Genomic DNA, 22,108 nt, shown 5'->3' on the forward strand with positions numbered 1-22,108 from the left:
ATGTGTATATACATACATGGGTGTACACATACATACATACACCATATATACATCATGCCAAGACTCCAACCCTGCCTGAAGCCTCCATCTTTTCAGGGCAGTCATTTCCAAGTCCCAGGTAACTTGTGGGGAAAGTGGGGAACAATAACATGATTATTCCATTTGTGCTACATTAATGCATCCTAAGTTTAAAACACAGAAAATAACTTCTTTCTCTCAACACACTCACAGACTGCACAGTATTATACAATCACAGATTAAATAAACTGTGACAAAGCTGAATGATTTTTAAAAGTATCACTTTAATAAATATGGTTAAGGCCAACAGCAATTATCCTTTTGATCGTGGGGAGCAGTTTGACTTCTGTCTAACAAACTAGAACTACATTTTCAAGATATGCTTGCAGATTTAAAAAAAAAATGTTTCCAATAGCTTATAATGAAAAGTTTAGGTAATACAAAATATTGCAGTTTGCCCCGGTTTTTCCTATTAAATACAACCTAATATTAGTCTCCTTCCAACTACATGTGACTAGCAAAGAATGACTCCCTTCCTGTGGTATCTTAGGAACCAATGGATTGGCACCCAAATTATCTTAAAGGGTCACTTCTCAGTAGGTGGCTCATAAAGTCAACTGTAAGCCAGTTAGTTATGTGGCTCACAAAATGCCACTTAGCCAAGAGTCCTGAAAGCTCATTTAAACAGAAATAAAAGGCAGATGAACAGCTGCAGAATGTATTCAAAAAAAGGGAACAGTAAAATGTTATTTTTAACACATGGCAAACTTGAGACAAAAAAAAAAAATCCACAGCACACAAGACAGGGTGCAAACAACCTACCCAGGGTAGAGCCCTAATACAGAACCATATGGACTCGATAACTTCAATCTATACAGCACAGGCCAGGCATCGCCCCCCCCCCGCCATCCCCCAATAAATGGCCATTTTGAGGGGCCTTTTTTTTTCATCAGAGGGGCCAATCTTCAGCAAAGTCCCCATTACAGGGACATCAAATATCTTGCTGAGACACTGATTATTCGCCAAAGCAGAAACTCTAGCCATCAGGACAGACTGCCCACATATTGTGTCAATGGTGAATGGCCTGCCCACAAATTAATCTGGCAGCTCTCATCCCAATAGGCCTGATGACTTTCCACAGCACAACAGTACAGACTTCCCCCCCCCCCCCAAAGTAGTGCTTGCAGAAAGAGAAGAATGTATTGACAGTCTGCCAGAAACAAACAATGGGCAGAAGTAACAGGAAAAGAGACTCTGAGGGTATCCCCTCAACACACAGCCCCTACAGTCAGATGCATCTCTCCCACAGGTCTTCTAAATGGACTCCAGAATCCAGTCGCTGTTGGAGAGAGAAGTGACAGGCAGCGTAAAGTCCATCTGGGCACCTTGTTCCCTCCCATTGTGAAGTGAACCATGCTCCTGGAAGTATTCCTCCTCTTCATCAAAGAAGCCATTTTCCAAGGCATAAGAGCAGTCCGGGCTGGAGGCTGCTTGGCAAGCCCCCTTGTATTCCTGAATTGACTCATAGAGGGAGTAGAGCTGACAGAGCAACGACATGTCCAGCTGCCGAAGGCCAACCTTTCATGGAAAGGGGGTGGGGGAGGGGAGGAGAGAGAAAGCAAAGAGTCAGCATTTCCATTTCATTTTGGTTGGACAGTCCTATCTACATTCTGCTGGCACCTACACATTCTTTCCCTGAAGCTGATGATTCAACGCATCACTGGGACAGAGGTTCAACAAAACACGAATTGTGATATCACCACACCTCAGACAGTTACTCAGCATGTCAGGGAAGGAGTACTGCCTAGGGGCTGCACACATTCCAGGGATTATCCCAGGGCTCCTGTCGATGATGCAACAGTGTTGGCACACCCTGACACCTCCAGCCCGTTTCACTGTGAACACTGGGACACAAGCCTACCACATACAATCACTGTGGTCTGATCAGAAGAAAGTGTGCTGTTCTCACATTAGCTTCCCTCCTCCTTCTCCCCTTACTGGATTAGAGACCAAGTAAATGAGCAATCCTTAAGATTAAAAGGAGTCAACAAACCTGTAGGTACTAGGACCACACTTTGAAAAGGAGTAATACTGAGGCCTAGTAAGGTTTTCCCCTAAGTTAGTACCCAAGGATCTTGAATTATTATTACTATTATTATTACTTGTATTTATACAGTGCTTTAGGGTTTGCAAAATACTACACATATGTATGTGTGTGTATATATATATATATATATATATATATATATATATATATATATACACATATCTGTGTGCACGTGTGTATATACACACATATATTCTCATTTGATCCTCACAACCATGGGAAGAAGGTGCTATTATTATCTCCATTTTAAAGATGTAGTAGAAACTGCAGCAGATCTAGTTCAGTGGTTTGCCCAAGGTTAAGCAGCTAGTAACTCTCTGAGGAAGGATTTGAACTCAGTCCTTCTGGCTCCAAGTTTAGTGCTCTTGTCCACTGTGCCACTTAGCTGGTAAATGAAAAATTCAGAGAATCAGGAAGAACCTTCATCTCAAGGGAGCTGATTCCTTCAGGTGGCAGCTGATGCAGCCTTCAGCACCCAGAGTTTCTTCAGTGGGGGTCTACTTCACTACAGGTTGGAAGTGCATAATTCTAGATCAGGGCTCAGGTAGAAAGCAAGTTCCTTAGTCTTCCCTGAGCTCACTTCCTTGTTACAACAGATTAAAGCACAAAACTTATATGCCATAATGTTCTTCAACTTGTCCCCATCCACTATCACCACCACCATCATCACAATCACAACCACCCAGCCCCTAGGGCCAGGGCAATATAGACAGTGAAAAAGCATGCTGCTTATTATGCTGCTTCTATCCACTTTGCCCATCTCAAAGCACTGTAGAGATCAAGCCTGGGTCAGAGAAGGTGAGTAATACCCCAAAAAGCACCTTAGTACAAGTAGAATGAGTCAGGAGATGGGGAACCCTGGTAGAATTTAGATAACCTTGAAATTCTACCTCTAACTGTGTTATCTTGAACCCTGGCAGAACTTAGATAACTTTGAAGTTCTACCTCTAACTGGCTGTATTATCTTGAACCCTGGCAGAACTTAGATAACCTTGAATTTCTACCTCTAACTGGCTGTATTATCTTGAACAAGTCAAAGAATTTCAAGTTGAAGTGACATTAGTACAAATCACAATTGAAAAAAGAAATCCTAACCACAACATACCCTTCAAGTTGTCCTCCAGCCTTTGACCTGAAAATCTCCAGGGTGGGGAAATCCCCTACCTCCTTGGGTAGTCCATTCTGTTTATGCACAACTCTAATTTTTAGGGAGTTTTCCCTGACATCAAGTTGAACTTTGTCTCTTTGGAACTTCTGTCTGGAGCTTCTGGTTCTGCCCTCTGGCATCAACCAAAATAAATCCCATCCCTCTTCCCCACAAGAGTCCTTCAAATCTCTGAAGACAGCTATCATGGCATCCCCTCCCAATCCCATCCCTGCCTCCACTCACAGCTTTCTCATCCAAGCAAAACATCCCTAGCTCCTTGAAGCCTCATATGCAAGGACTCAAGCACCTTTTCCATCCTACTTCCCTCTAGCTTGTCCCTTAGCCTTTATGTGCCTCAGTGTCCCTATCAGGCACCGCTAGCTCACAAGGTTGTTGTGAGACATAAATGTCATGGCTGTGAAAGTGCTTTCAAAATACACATAGGGCAGGCATCATTGGGGTTATTATTGGAGTGAGGACTTATTTGACAGCAAATAATTGAATTCCTTCAATAAACATTTATCAAAGAGGCTTGGGTGCAAGGCATTATGCTGGACACTAGTGATACAAAGACAAAACGATAGTCACTTCCTGGTACATCGAAAAGAGCAATGAACTTGGAGTCAGGAGACCTGACGCCTCCATCAGTTTGGACAAGTTTCTCAACCTTTGAGGCATCAGTTTCCTCATCTGTTAACTGAGGGGGGTTTGGCCAGGTAACTTCTACGTCCCATCCAATTCTAAACTTATCATTCACTGCCCTTTAATGGGTTTAAATGACTAGTGGGGAATATGACATTTATCAATCAACCAACAAGGACATGTGTGCCAACGACAAGAGACAAAACTCAAACAATTCCCATCCCCAAGGAGGGAGGGGAGAGACAAGTGTAGACAATGTAAACACAAGGTAGAAGGAGGTGAATAGAGCACCAGGCCTGGAGTCAGGATGACATGAGTAGCTGTGTGACCCTAAGCAAGTCACTTACCCTTGTTTACCTCAGTTTCCTCACCTGTAAAATGAGATGGAGAAGGAAATGGCAAACCACTCCAGTGTCTTTGCCAAGAAAAACCCAAACGAAGTCACAAAGAGTCAGATGAGGCTGAACAACAACAAAAGAAGGTGAAGATTGAGATGTGTGTTGAGGGAAACTGAGGCAGATACAAGAAAGAAGCATACGCAGCAAATAAGTAAAATACCAGGCAGACAGGAAAGGGAACATACATTTATAAAGCACCTACTGTATGCCAGGCACTGTGCTAAGGGCTTTACAATTATCTCACTTGATCCTCTCAACAGCCCTGGAGGGTAGGTGCTGTTATTATTCCCATTTGACAGTTGAGGAAACTGAGGCAGATAGCTGAAGTGACTAGCTCAGGGTCACCCAGCTAAGTCAGTGGCTGAGGCCAGATCTGAACTCAGATCTTTCAGGCCCAGTGCTCCATCCACTGCAACATCTTTCTGCCTAGAAAGTGATACAGACAAAAGACAAATTCTTTACACACTTGTCCCATAGAGGTAGCAAAAGAAAGCGTGTAGAGTACTGGGCTGAGTCTTTCCTGACACTTGCTTAGCTATATGACTCCGGGAAAGTCACTTAGACCCTATGTGCCTTAGGAAATTCCTCAGAAGAGTTTCCACACCAGCAAATTCCCACCCTGAAGTCCCAGATGGCGCATTCATTATTGACATTAATGAATTCCGATTTTACAGATTGAGAAGCTAAGCCCCAGCAAGAGGACAGAACGAAAGTTGGTAGGATTAGGAGCTAGCTTCAAGGGGTGCTCTTCAGAGGAACAAACCTCCACAGCTGAATGAGCATTTAGATCTGTCTCCATCGCTGAAGGTACCATCTTGTATTTACATAACACCTTCTTCTGAGAGGCTGAAAGGAGGCTTTCCAGAGACGGAGCCAAATTTTCCCACTGCTACTACTCCAGGCCACATGGGAGTAATGAAATATATACCTCTGGAGACAGCATCGATAAATCCCTCAGGCCTATCAGAAAAAGTGCTTCACAAGGAATCAAGAGTTCTGCGTCAGTCTCAGCTCCGCCATTTGACTTGAGACTTTGTACAAATCACTCCATCTCTCTAAGCCTCACTTTCCATGTAAAATTAGTTTAATTGGACTACATGACCCCAGTATCACTTCTAACATGTTATGATTCTATGTAGTAATTTACTGCCCCCCTTTTTTGCTTCTAAATGGTATCCAAGAGACTGGAAGTGGTTGGTGAACTTCCAAAGTCTTATGCCTTGTGGCAAAATCTGGCTTCAGATAATTGAGAACAACCCCCTCATTTGACAAATGAGAAAACTAAAATTCGGGCATGTAAAATGTCTTGTTTGGGGTCACACAGGTACTAAAAAGAGGAACCAGGACCTGAACTCAGGTTGTATTAAGAAACAGATATATTTACAAGTAAGCAGGAGTATTAGAAATGAGCCCTGAGCCCCACATGCTTATGCTCAGATCTAGTCATACTTGTCTAGATAGTCACACATCCTTCCCTGGTTTGAGCCATTCCCTACGTTCTTCCAAGGCTTAGGTCAAAATCAAACCTTCTTTTGCCATGCCATCCTGTGGATCATCTCATCTAGGCTGATCACATCTCTGGCCTTCAGTTTCTTCTAAATGATTGGCCTTAAGAGGCAAGCATTGAGTGAGAAAATGTGTACATGGGCAGTGTCCAGTCTCGTAGGAAAACAGAGCCTGAGCCAGGGCCAGCAGTGGTAGCAATAGCACACACTTCCTTGGGGTTCTCAAGAAACGTAGCACCTTCCCCACACCTCATGCTGAAGATGGTACAGCCTGGTTCTGTGTTTAGGAAAAGAAGACACTGGACTAGGTAATCTTTAAAGTCTCTCCCAACTCCAAAGTGACTTAGTATTTTTCAAATGGAATTGATCCCATTACATATAATCATAAATGTTGATCCATCTCCAAATTAAGGCAATAAGATGAAAAATCACTGGACAAGTCCCTACCAAAATGGGAGGTGGGGTGGGGAGAAAGTAAGCAGATCATAAGAAATGGATCGCACAAATTTCAATGAATTAGTACTAATATTTCCTAGGCTATAATTGGGCACATAATTTTAGTATTTTTAAAAGACATTTATGACATTTTATAACTAACGCTGACATAGAGCAACATAAACTCCATCCAGAAATGGAAATGATTCACTCTGGGCATCCCAACTGTACCGCTGAGTCATTTAAATACAGGCTGATCTAAGAGATCCCAGAATTATGTGCCTTACTACTGACAATACTGAGATTCCTAAGTAGCAAGAACTGAAGAAAGCTAGTACCAGGACTGTTTAGATAATCTGTGACTCTTGTCCATGGCCTGCTGCCAGCCCAAAAGCTGTTCCAGTCTTTTCTTCCTATGGGACCTTTTCTAGGTTTATGTCAAAGGCTCACCTGCTATAAACTCTTGGTTAAGGGCAGGAACCAGAGAGGGGCTGGTTTTAGACCTTCCTGAACTGAAACACACCTGATGACTAACAAAGCAGCCTCTTTAGAGGGTGTGACCCAGTCCTGAAAACAAAGATTTGGCAAAGGAAGAATGAGTCAAGCTATACAACCTATTACACAACTCTCCAGATGCCAAATATTTAGAATAAGTATTTAACAAGGCTTTAAATCCAAACCTACACATGTCCCACTTTCCAAATTCTCTGCCTTCTCCCTTCCAGTCACACCACAAGACCAACATTCTCCTCTAACTTCTCAGAAGACCCCCCAAACACAAAAAGCCATGAGGCAAGGAGTCAAACTAGCAACGCTGCCTTCCTAGCTCAGTCATACCTTGCCCAGTCAAAAGTAGCCATGGCTGCCTTAGCAACTTTACAAGTTCAAGTTGGAGAAGCTGAAAATACTTAGCTTGGCATTCATTACCTTCCAGGACTTGGCCCTAATCTACCCTTTCTTTCATATCCCTCACTTATTCTCATTCTCTCTCTATTTATATACAAACACATGTACATATACATGAGTGTGTATATGTATTTTTTTCTAAGATCCAACCAAACTGGACCATTTGCCACTTCCTAACCCAAACCCTCATTTTTCCAACACCAAACCTTTGCTCATGCCTTCCTACCTAAAGTTAGCAAGATGGTTCAGTGGATTGAGTGCAGGGCCTGAAGTCAGGAAGACTCACCTTCCTGAGTTCAAATCTGGCCTCAGACACTTACTATCTGTGTGACCCTGGGCAAGTCACTTCACCCTGTTTGCCTCAGTTTCCTCATTTGTAAAATGAGCTGGAGAAGAAATTGGCAAACCACTTCAGTAGCTTTGCCAGGAAAAGCCCAAATGGAGTCACAATGGAGTCATGGCCATGGCTGAACAACACTTCCCCTGCCCCCAACTTAGGGAGTTCTCAGCTGCCATTTCTACCTATCAAAATCTTACCCATCATCCAAGGCTTAGTTTATATATAACCTTTTCCATGATATTTTCTCTAATCACCCCCAACTAAAAAAGATCTTTCCCTTCTCTGATTCCTATTGTACATTGAATTCTTATGGCACTTTATCTCATACTGCCTGTTTTATACCATGGTTATTTCAGTCAGACATAAAACATTTATTAAGCCCCTACTATATGTCAGGCACTATGCTAAAAGCTGAAGATACAAAGAAAGGTAGAAGTTAGTTCCCGCCCTTGGGAAGTTCATAGTCTAATGATATGTAGTCATTAATATACAGTCATATTTGGTTTAGCTCCCCAATTGAATTTCAACTTCACCGAAGGGAAGGGAAGGGCCATATCTTACTCATTTTGTATCTCCAGGAGAGCCTGGGTTAAAATGGATGTGTATTAGGGTGGAGAATTGAGTTTTTAGCCATTTCCTAAGTGCCTTGTATTAAAGAGACCCAACAAAAATGTTTAAGGAAAGGAGAGAAGAAAGAGATCCCAGCACAGATCTATAAGTCTTTCCACTAAGAACCAGGTAACAAAAGCACAAAATCTCATAGTGGGAGTTTCCTGGGATAAAGCAGGACTTACTTGGTTAATGCCTCTTTAACAGTTACAGAGCTGTGTACAAAGAACACATCCAAGAGGCAGGAGAGGGAACAGGCAGCCCTTTGTGTGCACTTATCCCAAGATGCCCCTTTGGAAAGGGCTTGACCACAGGAAAACAGCATGATCTCCTCCAAGTTATCAAAGAAATACTCATCTCTTGCCTGATGACAACAACAAAAGGCACCAAAACAAGTTGGCTTTCAAAGCACATTTACACAGATGCTGACATAGGGGGTTAAGTTAGCCCAGGTGGGTTAGCCCTATCCAAAGTCTAGGGATGCTATCTGCATCCAGAGAAAGAACTGGTAAATAGAAGTATGTATAGAATGGTTTTACATATATATACATATTTGTCTCTAATGGTAGCCATCTCTTGGATGGGGAGGGGAGGGTGGGGGGGAGGGAAGAAAAAAAGTTACATGATAACTTTATCATACATTTAAAAGGAACAGCAAGTTGTACATAAGAGATTTGCAGTTTCATGTACAACCTTTTTTTTTCTATTCCATTCTGTTGTAGAAATGCTTATTCTATTTCTTAAGTTAAGAATAAAATAAATAAAATTTTTTAAAAGTCTAGGGCAGGAGTTCTTAACCTGAGGCCATGAACTTAAAAAATACATATATAATGTGTATATATAAATATATAATATATATACACACACACACATATATATAATATGTATATAGGTATGTATGTTTGTGTATATATATATACACACTCACACATATATATATACATACATATATATTGATAATTGTATTTTAATATAATGGCTTTCCTTATGTATTTTATTTTATGCATTTAGAAGCATTATTTGGAGAAGGGGTACATTTGGAGAAGGGAAGAGGCTTCCTCAGACTGTCAAAGTGATCTACTTGAAAAATGGTTAAGAACCTCTAGTCCAAAGGACCCGTTTTCTGAGTAAGAGGGTATGTGTTGTTACAGGGTAGCAAGGGGGCTCAGCAGAAATCTACAGTTATATTCTAAAACATATGGACAATATTAATAAAAATTCATGTCTTTTCAGGAGAAAAAAAATCACAGATAGCAATTCTTTAATACCTATTCCATAAGTAAGGAGTGTTTGTTTTCTTAGTGATTTAAACCCATTTTTCTTGGGGCAGGGAGCTCAGCCTCCCAAGTAACAGCTGTACTTCAGAAATCAAGTTCTTATTGAAAGTAGCTTTGTTTTTAAAAACAGAAGTTAATTTCATCCTGAAGAAAAACAGAGAATTCTAAAGGGTCTGTGGTTTGAAAAACCCCTAGATTTTAGCAACAATTAGGAACAATCAACTAATTTCTATTGCTTAAAAGTGTTAATGCAATTCCTTCCTCTCTCTTTGTTTAAGCTTCCAGCTTCCTTCCTGTCTGATCACAGATTCTTCTTCTCCCCCATACACGTAAAAAGAGTTTAGAAAACAGGTGGTGTCCCAGAATGGTAGAACTTTCACAAAGGGACCAGACTCAAATTGTATTTACCACTGTGTTTCCTTCTGAACTTTAAAAAACGACAAAGGAAGCCACATCAAGATACTTAAACGGGAAGGGAAGTACAGACTCCTTGGGATCTGGTTCCAGGGTGTACAGGCCTAGAGCAAATGTCCTTTACTAGGTCTGGTGTCAGGGTGGAAGGGTGGTTTCTTTATGAAATTGTTCTGTTTAGTTTTTTTCAAAGAGCAATTACAGAAACAGTCTAAATAACAGTGACTCCCCTCTGTTGGCTCTCTTTAATTTATCCTGTATGTACACACATACACACACACACACGCATGCGCGCACGCACATACATATATACGTATACACATACATCTCTATATATCTGTGTACACACACATACATATATACATATATACACATATATCTATATATCTGTGTATACACACACACATACAGATAGACAGACAGATAGATATCTTGTTTATACACAGGTGTGTGCATGCTGTCTCCCCCATTTGATTGTGAGGGATTGGTCATTTTTGCCATGTAGGCATTTTCTCCTTCTTTGCATCACCAATGCTTAGTAGAATATTTAATAGACACTTCATAAATGCTTAATGACTGACTATAGCAATTGATGGTATTCAGAATGCTTCAAATAACTCGTTTGATCCTCACAAACCTGTAAGGGAAACTGGCCACTCACTCCCATTTTACAGATAAAATCACAAATGACATTTATAGCGTTTTAAGGCTTCCAGAGTGCTTCCTATACATTATCTCAACTGAGCCTCAGAACAATCCTCCAAGAACTATAGTTATTGCTATCCCCATTTTACAAGGGAGGAAATGGCTGAGGTTAAATAATTTCCTCAGAGTCACACGGTAAATCGAAGAAAGGATTTGAACCTAGGTCTTTCTGACTATAAGGTCAGTGCTCACTAGACTACTCCATGCTGTAGATAAGAAACTGAGAGATTACCTAACTTGCCCAAGGTGAGAAAGCTGGTGACAGTCAGTCAATAAGCACTTATTAGGCACCTACTATGTGCCAGGCCCCGTGGCAAACACTGAGGATACAAAGAAAGGAAAAATAAAACAGTCCTTGTCCTCAAGGAGCTTACAATCTAAACAGGGAGACAACAAGAAAACAAGTATGTACAAATAAATTATATGCAGGATAAATAGGAATTAATTAAAAGAGAGAAGGCACTAGAGTATAGGGATTTGAACAGACTTCCTGTAAAAGGTGGGATTCTAGTTGGGACTTGAAGGATGACAGGGCAGGCCAGAGGTGCAAATGAGGAGGGAAAGCATTTCATGCACAGGGAGACAGACTGGGAAAACATCTTGAGTTGGGAGATGGAGAGCCTTACTCAAGGAACAGCAAGGAGTCCGGTGTCACTGAACTGAAGAGTACATGGCAGGGTACAAGTTACAAGAAGACTGGAAAGGTAGGTGAGGGCTGGCTATAAAGGGCCTTAAATGCCAAATAGAGGGTTTGTATTTGATCCTAAAGGTGATAGGGAGTCATTGAAGTTTATTTCATGACACAGTTGGACCGGTGCTGACAAACTCATGTCATTTGACTTCTATGATAATAAGACCATAGAGTTAGAGCTGGAAGATCTCTTAGTCTGACTCCTTCACTTTACAGATGAGGGAACTGAGGCCTACAGAAGTTAAGTGACTCATCCAAGATCCTACAGACAGTAAACTGTAGAGGCAATGTTAAAACTCAGGTCCTCTAATTCCAAATTTTTTGTCTTTTCCACTGCACCATGATGATTCCCAAAGTTCAGTGATATTCATCTATAGTAGGAAAAGCACACAAGAGGGAATAATGAGATTAATCATCTGTATCACTAATAGTCAGCTGTATCCCTGAAACAGAAGAGTCTATGGGCGAATTATAGAGTCTTCAAAAATAATAAGGCAGATTTCCAAACACCAAGTGGCTGATTAAGATATTTAGAGAGTGTAGATAAAAATACCCTCCTCTTCCCAAATGTGCACAAAACCAGAGGAAAACGAGCAAAACTACTGCTCAGTCACATGTTCTATATCTGGAAAGAAAGAGGCCCAGAGTAGAAGGATTAAGAAGTCATCCTGGATATATCCATGAAACCCAGAAATGGCCATGGAAGTCACCATCTCCTCCAACTCCAAAGGCTCCCCCCTCTCCCCAGAACGATAAAATGTGGTGAAGGCTATTTCTGAAGGGATATCAAACACCTGAGCTTTTCCACAACTAATCGAAGTATAATATGGTGACATTTATTGTCATTAACTGAATATATGTACTTTTTATCTCCCCAATTAGAATGTAAGTTCCTCACTGATGGGGATTGTTTCCTTCTTTGTATCCATAGAACTGTATGTATGTATACACACACACACATACATACACGCACACACAAACACACACACACACACACACACACATTTTACAGTTCATGGAAGTACCAAACATTCTCTTTCCATTTTTTCCTTTACTCATATTCCCATTTGGCCACCTGTTTCCCCATTCCCATCCTAACTTTTCTCCTAGATAGATTTAGTGCAGAAAGTTTCACCAACTCTCACTTGACTTTTTCCAGGAGACATACTGGTGGTTAGAAGGCTGGACCTGAGGGCAAAGACATAGCTGTCTTGCCTGTGACAATCCAAACTCTTTCTGATTAAAGAAGTATAACCAATCACCTAATTTTATGGAGTTTCAGACTTAAGTTCACCGTCAAGACTGGTCAAGCATTGTAACTCTCTCTGAAGGGTACTGTAGTTCAGCCAATAAGGGAATGAGGAGAGAGAGATCATAAAAACAGAATTTGCCCCTAACAAGGCCATTTTTTTCCAGGAGAATGTCACAATAGAGTAAAAACTCCCATTTAACTTCCAGAGGCCCCTGATGATCCCAACATACATCTCTGTGTCAAGTGTTTTGACCACAGGAAAAAATGAGCAACCTTTCTTTGGGCCATGCTTAATTATCATTTACAAACATCTGGAGGGTGTGAACAAAGAAATGAGAGAGAAGTGAGGCAAGATCTCTCAGGAATGACATTGAGCAAGCATGGGGAGAAACATCCTAGCTAAACAGCATCAGGACTGGTTTCCTACTAAGGAGGGCTTACAGGGTATAGGATCTTCCTAGTCACTGGACTATCAGAAACTTAAGTTTCTCATATTGAAGGAACTGGGTACTCAGGGCACTGTTCCAGGAGAATCACTGGAGACCAAAACAACAAAACTCCAAACAGCTGTTTGCTAACAGCAAACAGAAAGGTGTGTGAACAAGGTAAGCCCAACTCGATCTCTTCAGGTCCCTTCCGCTATATTGCTAAAGATAGGCACTACAACACATCAAAAAGTTGTCTGCTGTTGGTGTCTATCAGAACTACTAGACCTTCCCCTCCTGTGCCCTCATACCTCCTTTTTATTTCTGGTGAGTGGAGATGTGGAGAATGGTTCCTGCAGCCTCCTAGGCTATAAAACTTAAAGCATCACTGGGCTAGGAAAAGATTTCAGGAGTTTGGTACAGATAGAAAAACTCAGCACTGATGAGGAAGGACTGAACACCAGAGACCTTTCTGGCATGTCTGTATTTAAGCTAGTTCATCACTAGAAGGAAATCACCGTGAAAATATCCACAGGGGCCTATGGACATCTTTTCACAAAGGCATATAATGGGCAGATAATATTGTCCCTCCAGTGCCAGGCCATCATGTAACCCAAAACAATCTTCTCCTCTGGGTAAAAGAGATATCACGTGAAGGCACAGTAGGTGAAAAAAGTGTAGAATTTTAGAGCTGAAAGAGACCTAAGGTCATCTAATCTGATCTCATCATCATATCATTCTTTCTACCACAGTACAGAGTAAGAAGGGGAGCACATTTTGCAGGAAAAATTAAAGGCCTCTCTTGTAACCATTTAAGCAAATGGCAGTTCCAAAAGACACCTAAAATTCTCTTATTATTTTATTCAATACAAAAAGGCCCTCAGGAAACAACCCATTCTGTTCCTTTACAGACTTGGGAGTGGAATTTTACCTTTTAGGAATCAAAACTCCTCCAGGATATTGGCTCAATGTGCAGGGCAAGGAACAGTATTTCTCTAGGGGTAGTTGCTTATTCAAGCTAATGCTTACCTCCAGGAAGCATCTGAGAGGCTCATTAATAGTACCACTCCATGCATTTAATGGCAGATAAATTCAAGGAAGCATTTTTTTCTTTACAGTGACTGATCCAGGAAGGATAAGAAAGCAATTCTGGTTATGGAAACCAAACTTTTATTTTTTAACTTTCAATAGAAAGGCTGTCATTCGGCAGCCCCTTTCATTCCAGGAACTCCAAGTTCTCTACAAATTTAATGTTTCCGACTCAAATAGAGGTGGGAGGCCAAAATCACTATTCCTACATCATAAAGCCTAGAGTAGTAGTAGCCTTAGGGAGAAAAAACTCCAGGACACAGCTCTATAAAGTTCTTTTGATTTAGGCTTGAGGACTAGGCTCCCAGACATATCCAGGGAAGTTTAATGGCTCTAGAGGCCAAAGGTTCTTCCTCTTCTGGTTTCTGTTGCCTATGATTCCAAGCTCCTTTGTTCCTCTGTGAAATCCAGATATTAATTTATTATAAGTATGTTACAATGCACCTGGGAAAAATAGTCTGCATATAATTCTGTGCAAAGAATATTCTGATTTTTTTTCAAGGCACATTTTTCAAAGAAGAGTTCTAGAGATGCTAAAATGGTATGTTCTAGAAGCATTCCTTGGAACTTACATGACATACACTACCACTTTAGGATTATTTCTATAGAAAACTGACCACAGTCATGCCTTTTTCCAGTTGCTGCTATGATTCCATTTTTAAGAGAAGCCACAAAGTCGGGTATAAATACATCAACAAAACAGACCTCTAATACTTTGCATCAAAACTGCTTTCCTCTGTGCAGAGCAAAGCATCAATAATCACCATCCAGGAGCCAAGAGTGCTTGGAGCTGCCTGGGGTTTATCTTTTTTCTCCCACCCTCTGAATATTAGCACTCCCTCAAAGTTCTGCCTTTACTTTTCTTCTCTCCTGATTCTCTGTACTCCTGGATATCACATTTTTACTTCCAATCCTAACCAGATCAGGTTCATGAGGATAAAACTGACCAATTACCCCCGTTAAATTGCAAAGATTGTTAGAATCTGGCCTGCTTCTATTGGCATCACAAATACTACAGATTTGTTAAGAATCTTGCCCGCCCAACTGGTGTTACGATAAAACCTCACTACTCTGACTGAAAGAAAGTTTGGGTGGTCAAATTCTTTTGAGGCAGACCCACATTATACCCTTGCATTTTGGGGTTCCCAGCACCGCCAAACCACATCAAAACTGCCCGTTGGACATCTGTCTGCCTAAACGTCCTGCTTGCATATTAACTTCAACAAATCCTTCAATTCCATCCACTATACTCCCTTTTGTAAAACCTCATAGCATGGAGATAACCCCAGGTTTTTAAGGCTTTATCAATAGCATAATCCTGGTAAGTCCTATAAAAACTGCCCCAGTATGATTGTGGCAATGATGTCTGAGGACAAGCTTAGCTGAGTACAAAGACGCTCATCACCAGAAAGTGGCCATCAGGCAATGATTTTTTGTTTTTTTGCCAAAGCACCTCATGAAAACCACTGACTAAGTCTGAGACATTGGGATCTGCACTAGTAAAAGGAACCTTGATGGTAAGTACAGATCTTAATGAAAAAAATATGTAGTAATAAAAAAAAAATCAAAAAAAATTTCCAAATAAATCAATTTTTTAAAATGGCTCTTATAAAGCTCCCTAATGATGAGGACTTTGTCTGGTGCATCTTTATAGGACCCGCAACTAATATAATGAATTATATACTGTGGGTACTTACATGTGGATTGGAAATCAATGTCCCAAATTGAACTTATTCCTCCCACCTCTCCATATTTGGGCTTCTTTTCCCAAAGGAAAAACAGATGTATACAGTCTGTCACCAAGTACATACTTTCTAGCATAGAATTTACCACTGGCTCTGTTCTGCTAGCACTGTCTCTGAAAACCCCAGGGTACTCCATGTGGTAAGAGTTCTCCTCCTGACTTTCCTATTTCTATTTATGGTACTACCATTCTCCTAATTACCAAACCTAGGAAGCACATGCTTAACTTCTTCCTTTGTGAGCTTCCTCACATCCTGGCGGGCATTTCGCAACACTAACCTCCAACACTTCCCCAAAACAAATTCCTTCCTATCTCTAAGGCCTCCACCTTAGTTCAAGCCATGGTTATTACCTCTAGACTGAAGTACTGCAGCAGCCTCCCAACTGATTTCCCCATCTCCAGTCTTTCCCTTCTCTCTAGTCACTTAGCACAGTACCTGGCACATAGTAGGTGCTTAATAAATATTTATTGATTGTCCACATTTTACAGTGTTTTCAGACTAACCTTCCTCTCCTATAGATCTGGTCATACCACTCCCCTACTTAAGAAGCACCAATGGCTCCCCATTACCCATCAAATAAAGCCTTTCAAAGCTCTCCACCATCTATCTCTAACCCATTTTTTTCTACTTTCTTTTCTACTTCTCTTCAGACACCTACACTACAATCAGACTGAATCTCAGCACTCCTCAAGAGGTCCCTGTGCTTTCTCCCACCTCAATACATTTAAGCTGTCTCCTCCACTTGGGATGCCCTGTACTGCCACAATTTTCCAGCTACTAGAATTATGTTCATCCTTTAAAGTTGATGCCAATGCCACCTCACACATGAAGCCTTTCCTTAACACCCCAACCAAAAGTGAGCTTTAACTCCCTGGAATTCCATTAAGATTATTGTACCTCTTTCATGGCACTTACTACATAGTGTCTTTGTATTTTTGTAGACCTATGATCTCATCACTGTAGCCACTCACTCCCTTACAGAACAACAACAGAAAGCCTTTTTATCCTGAGTTTTACTTATGAAATTTTATCATAAATCTTCCGGAGTATATACCCTCAAATTATAGCTAGCTACATTCATTTCTTATCTCCTTTACTGTAAATTCCTTTAAGGACAGGGACACCTCCCTCCATCCACATATTAAATTATAGGACTTTAAAAAAACATATTCTTAAAATGCCAGTTGAATGGAACAAAATACTTTTTAAGGTTCCAGTGGCATTTCTTGAAAGACACTTGTCAAGGCCAACAGTCATACTCATCTTTATCACATCTGGGTATCAGACGAACCAAAAATAGATGTTTGTTTTTCAGTGCTGCAAATAACCAGGTTTAGAGAAGGCTGAGGTAGAAGGCATAATTATAAGGATAATGCTATAGTCCATTCTTCGTATTGCGCTAGGAGAGAAACTCAACTACATCAGAGGCCTGAAAATATCTATCCCAGGGAACAGGATCTCACATCAATATGGCAAGACTCCACAGACTTACTTACAAACTACAAGTTCACAATTTAAAAAGAAAAAAGAATGTTTGTTGGATATCCTAGTTTCTCGTCCAAACATATAACTTAAACATATCACCTGGCTATTTTTATTTTCTTCACCCCATGTTTCTGCTGCCTGCCTTGGCTCAGTCAAACGGATGGTTATAGCCTTCCAGTTATAGGCTAGGGCAGCTAGGTGAAGTGGACAGAGAGCCCAGCCTGGAGTCACAAATACTCATCTTCCTGAATTCAAAACTGGCCTCAGACCCTGGGTAAGTCATATAACCCTGTTTGCTTCAGTTTCCTCATCTGTAAAATGAACTGGAGAAGGAAATGGCAAACCACTCCAGTATCTTTGCCAAGAAAACCCCAAATGGGATCATAAAGAGTAGAACAAGATTAAACAACACCAAAATTATGGGCCAACTTATCACCTTGTTCACTGTTGCCACTTGACTTTTAAAAATTAATATAAAAATTGGCATGGAATTAATTTGATAAGATATGTGAGAAGGATAGACTTCATTAAGGATGGAAAATCCTTCACATAACAAGCCACAAGATTGGGGACAAAAATCAGAGCTACAAAATGCTTTTGATACTTCTTCCCCATTTAGAGGTGGGCCTTGAAAGAAGGGAAAGTACATTACCTCTGGAGTCGGAGGACCTGGTGACAAATCCTGGCTCAGAAGCTCATTATCTGTGTGACTCTGGGCAAGTGACTTCAAGTTTCCTAGGCCACAAGTTTCCTCACCCGTAAAAAGGGTAGTTCAACTATATGACCTTCAAAGTCCCTTCCAACACTAAAATTTATGATCCTTATGACCAGATGGGTACAGAAACTGAATTTTTGTCAACAGTGATAATTTTGTATAGCATGCTTTGCAGATACTATCTCCTTATAACCTCACAACAACCCTGGGAAGTAGATGCCATTATTATTATCATTCCCATTTTACAGATGAGGAAACTGAGGCAGATATAAGAGACCTGCCCAAAGTCAGGTAGCTAACAAGAGCCGGTGGTCTGCATCTTGCCTGGGGTTCTTCCTGACTCCAGGTCCAGTACTCTACCCACTGTGCCACCTAACTGCCTAGCATCTTAAATATACTAAGGGAGCTTAGTATTCAAAGGGTTTCCATAGAGAGGTCAGTTTAAAAACAAAGAATCTCTTTCTTTCCCCTAATTTACTTTTAGAGGAAAATTTCGTTTTCTTGTGTTTGCTTAAAGTAGGTTACACGTGTTCTGGAAAACAAAATGTAAAATAGGAGACTGAGCAAAACGCATGAAAAAGAGTGAAAAAAAAATCTTCAGAAGCTTGGGTAGGCCACCTACTGCTGACTCTGCAGCTAAACCACCAGAATCTCCCCTGCTTTCCCTCTGACATGGTCCACCCATGGAAGAGAAAACGCAGAAAACATCCCTTGTTGCTTCCCTTTGCTGAAGCATATCCATGTTAACCATACCACAAATGGAACACCTCTGTCTACCAATGACATATGTTTCCAAAAGAACTTGGGAAACCTAAGTGCTTATATCCACCTCCACACCCTTCTTTTGTTACTTTAACACTGAACAAGAAACCCATACGGAGGGAAGCTGGGAGGATGGTACCTTTTTTTTTTAAGGGAATGAAAGGGTGTTAGTTCTATAAGAGCTGAATGAGATTAAGCCACTACCAGACTGCAAGGTTAATTTTCTGCTTTCACAGCCATCTGTGGGGCAGGAGCATCAGAGCTGTAATCGGATTCTCCGAGGGGCCCCCAGAGGAAAGGGGGGAGGTATTCTCCAATCTGTTGCCTCCACTCACCGCAGGACAAAAAGCCTTTCTCCACAGACTAGGTTAAACACAACCACACAGCTTCACAACCCACAGCCACCCACCCAGAAGAATTGGAAGTCCCTCCTCAGTTGGGGGAATACATTTCACCCTGGGATAAGGGACAAAAAGAGAGAGACTCTTAAACATTGAACACCTCCCCCCCAACACACCCCTCTTGGCTGATGATGGTCGTCGACCAGAGGTGAAACCATTTCCCAAATGGGTTTCCAAAGTCACCCACAACTGTCCCCAGAGCCCCTGGCCACAGCTCCAAAAACAGTCCTTTAGTAGCTGGAACACTCACTGGAACCAATCCTGCGTACTGGAGGAGGCAATTAAAGAAGGGGGAGGGGAGTTTTTCCCCACTCTGGAGCGGGTGCCTGGGGCAGCGGAGGGTCGGGAGGTCAGAGAGAGAGAAAGAAAGGGTGAGCCTGCAGAGGTGAAGACAACAGAAGCAACGGGAAAAAGAAGGCGCCAGAGGAGATCGAGTCGCTCCCAGGAAAGTTCCCTCCTGCTCAACAAGGTTTGTTTCAACCGAACGGGGTGTAAGTAAGCATGGTAAACTTTTCCGAGGCTGGAAGAGACGAGCCAAGGGGAGAGAGGAGGAAGGGGGAGCCTGCAGGCTGCTTCCCCTCCGATCCCCTGGAGCCCCTCGCTTACCATCTCCTTGCGGAGCAGAGCCAGGGCGGCGTCCAGGTTGGGCGGCTTGGGGAGCAGCGCCGCCGTCCGCCCCCCGCCGCCGCAGCAGCCCCCAGCCCCTCCGCGGCTCAGCTCGTCCTGGATGCGGGATTTCTGAGCGTACAGCCGCTCCAGGTGCCGCCAGCCCCCGGACGCGCCCCCGCCGGACGAGGAGTTAAGCAGTCCACTCAGGCTTTTGGGCAGGGGAGGCAGCCCGTCCACTCGCAGTCCTCGAACGGCGCTGTTGCTGCTGCTCCCGCCGGCAGTCTCGACCGTCCCCGAGCCGCTCACCCCGGCCATAGCCCAGCACGCGCGCCAGCACACGCCCAGCGGCCGGCTCCGACTCTGGCTCCGACTCTGGCTCCAGCCCCGATCCGACTGCGGCCTCAGACTGAATCCAGAGGGACAGGCTCACCCCGGGCCCGCCCCCTTCCCCGGCCCCCGGCCTGCCCCGCCCACTTCCCTTTCCCTTCTTCGGGCCTCTTACTCTCCCTCTCTCCGCAGGCTTCCCCTTCCTTTCTCCTCTCCAATCTGGGTCCTCTCGGTCCTTCCTCTACTCCCTATTCCTACCTCACTTTACCTGTATTAGTTTACGCTCAGGCTTTGAAGGGTAAGGTGCTGGAAGGATCGCGCCTAGCTAGAGGCGGCACCCACCCCCCTCACCCCATACTCTCACACCAAACAAGCATTCATTAAGCACCTACCTACTGTGTGTAAGGTCCTGGGGATTCAGAGACGAAAACAGAGTAAGCTCTGTCCTCAAGGTGCTTACATGCTATTAGATTATAAAATTCCTTCTGATGGAAGTTTCAGCCATGGGTAATTAAAGGCTTCTACTCGCGGTAGTTGGAGTGGTTAGTTGATAATCTTAATTTCAGGTCTGCACAGTCACTCTCAGAAATAAATGTTTCCATTCTCAAACCCAGAGAGGAAAAGGAGACAGAAAGAGCCCATTAAACCAGCTACATCTGCACGTGAGATCACAGGCACTCCTTTCTCTAGAAACTCCAAACTCAAAGGCAGCTGTCACTGCTTCAGTTGAATTCAATGTAACAAATAATTGATCACATATTATGTGCAAAGAAATGTGCAAGGGCTGCTGATATTAAAACAAAATAATCCCCGGGAAAGGGGGTCACAACATGTGAACCCATAAGGAGATACAAGATACAGTATGTATTCAAAATAATGCAGTTATTTCAGAAGGGAGAGAACCAGGGATGTTTTGTTTGCTTGTAGCAGGGATCAGGCAGATTAAAAGGAAAGAAAAGGGAAGGCTTTTAGAGATTTGAAAAATAATTCTCACCGGACTCTCACCCTCTTCCTGTCTGTTGAAGGTGTGATGCCTAAGGCTTTCTTTCCCTCCATACACCGACCTAAACACAGGCATAACAGAAAATCCTAGAGCTCATGCCCATCTTAAATCTGAATTACAGTCAAGCAAAACACACAGACGCCAAAAACCCAAAGTTCAGTCCTTCACAGCAGGTCTCCCTGACCTTAAAGGCAAACTTTAAATATTCAGCTATATAAGCCCTAGCCAAGAAAAGCGCCCTGCCCACTTATAAAACGTCAAAAAATAAACAAACATTTGATTCAGTCTGGCACTGAACACAGGAGTAATTCAAAGTGGAAATATGAGGAAAGTGAGAAGGGGATTAAAGGTAGGAAATCATCCATCAACTGTGAAATAAAATATGGAGAAGGGCAGACGTTTTCAAACAGTCTCAACCCCGCCCTGGCCCTCCCCTCCCACCCCGCACGTGTCCCTTGGAGGAAGAGACCTGCCCCCGCAGCTCAGGCATTGTCTAAATATTTTCCTACCTGTTCTAGGAAGAGGAGCGCTTGGAAATGCAGGTGGGAGGGAGTTACCAGATAAATGGCAGAAGGGTTCAGGAGTGAGGAAGAGTTCCAGTCATAATCTTTCCCTCTTTGTGAACCCAATTGCTGTAAATACAGATGGTTTTTAAAAATTCCATAAATATATTAAAAGAGTGAATCAAAATCACTAGAACCTGGTTGTTGTTGAGTCCTTTCAGACTCTTTATGACCCTGGTTGGGGTTTTCTTGGCAAAGATACTGGATTGGTTTACCAATTCCTTCTCCAGCTCATTTTACAGATGAAAAACTGAGGCAAACAGGGTTTAAATAACTTGCCCAGAATCACAAAGCTAGTGTCTAAGACTGGATTTGAACTCTCTAAGACAACCCTTTCTCACTCCAGGCCCAGCATGCTATCCACTTAGACACCTAGCTGCCCCAGAACCTGGTTGAGTTATTCTTAGTAAATTCAAATTGAAGCATAAAATCTTTGACAAAGGAAGACTGAGTTTCAGAAATAATTACAAAATGAATAAATAGCATGAAGTATAAAGATTGTTTTTATTGCTGTTACATTAAATTTGTTTTACTAATAGAA

The 22,108-nt window shown here is 42.2% G+C and overlaps 1 protein-coding gene across 1 annotated transcript; it reads right to left on the bottom strand.

The window, feature by feature from the left end:
* Positions 1 to 282: 282 nt before the first annotated feature.
* FAM89A (family with sequence similarity 89 member A) lies at positions 283 to 20,063 on the bottom strand. Its single transcript, XM_036753694.1, has 2 exons — positions 19,672 to 20,063; positions 283 to 1,596 (listed from the first exon to the last, which is right to left on the bottom strand). Exons 1-2 carry the CDS (start codon positions 19,987 to 19,989, stop codon positions 1,333 to 1,335), a joined length of 582 nt encoding a protein of 193 aa, XP_036609589.1. The 5' UTR covers positions 19,990 to 20,063; the 3' UTR covers positions 283 to 1,332.
* Between the last annotated feature and the right edge of the window lie 2,045 nt (positions 20,064 to 22,108).

Source organism: Trichosurus vulpecula, chromosome 4, assembly GCF_011100635.1.
Source record: "Trichosurus vulpecula isolate mTriVul1 chromosome 4, mTriVul1.pri, whole genome shotgun sequence".
Lineage (NCBI taxonomy): Eukaryota > Metazoa > Chordata > Mammalia > Diprotodontia > Phalangeridae > Trichosurus > Trichosurus vulpecula.

Excerpts from the sequence above, each read along its gene's own strand:
- FAM89A (XM_036753694.1), bottom strand. The coding sequence starts at position 19,989 with ATGGCCGGGGTGAGCGGCTCGGGGACGGTCGAGACTGCCGGCGGGAGC. Across the intron at positions 1,597-19,671 it reads CTCTGCTCCGCAAGGAGATG|GTTGGCCTTCGGCAGCTGGA; the intron begins GTAAGCGAGGGG and ends TTTCCATGAAAG.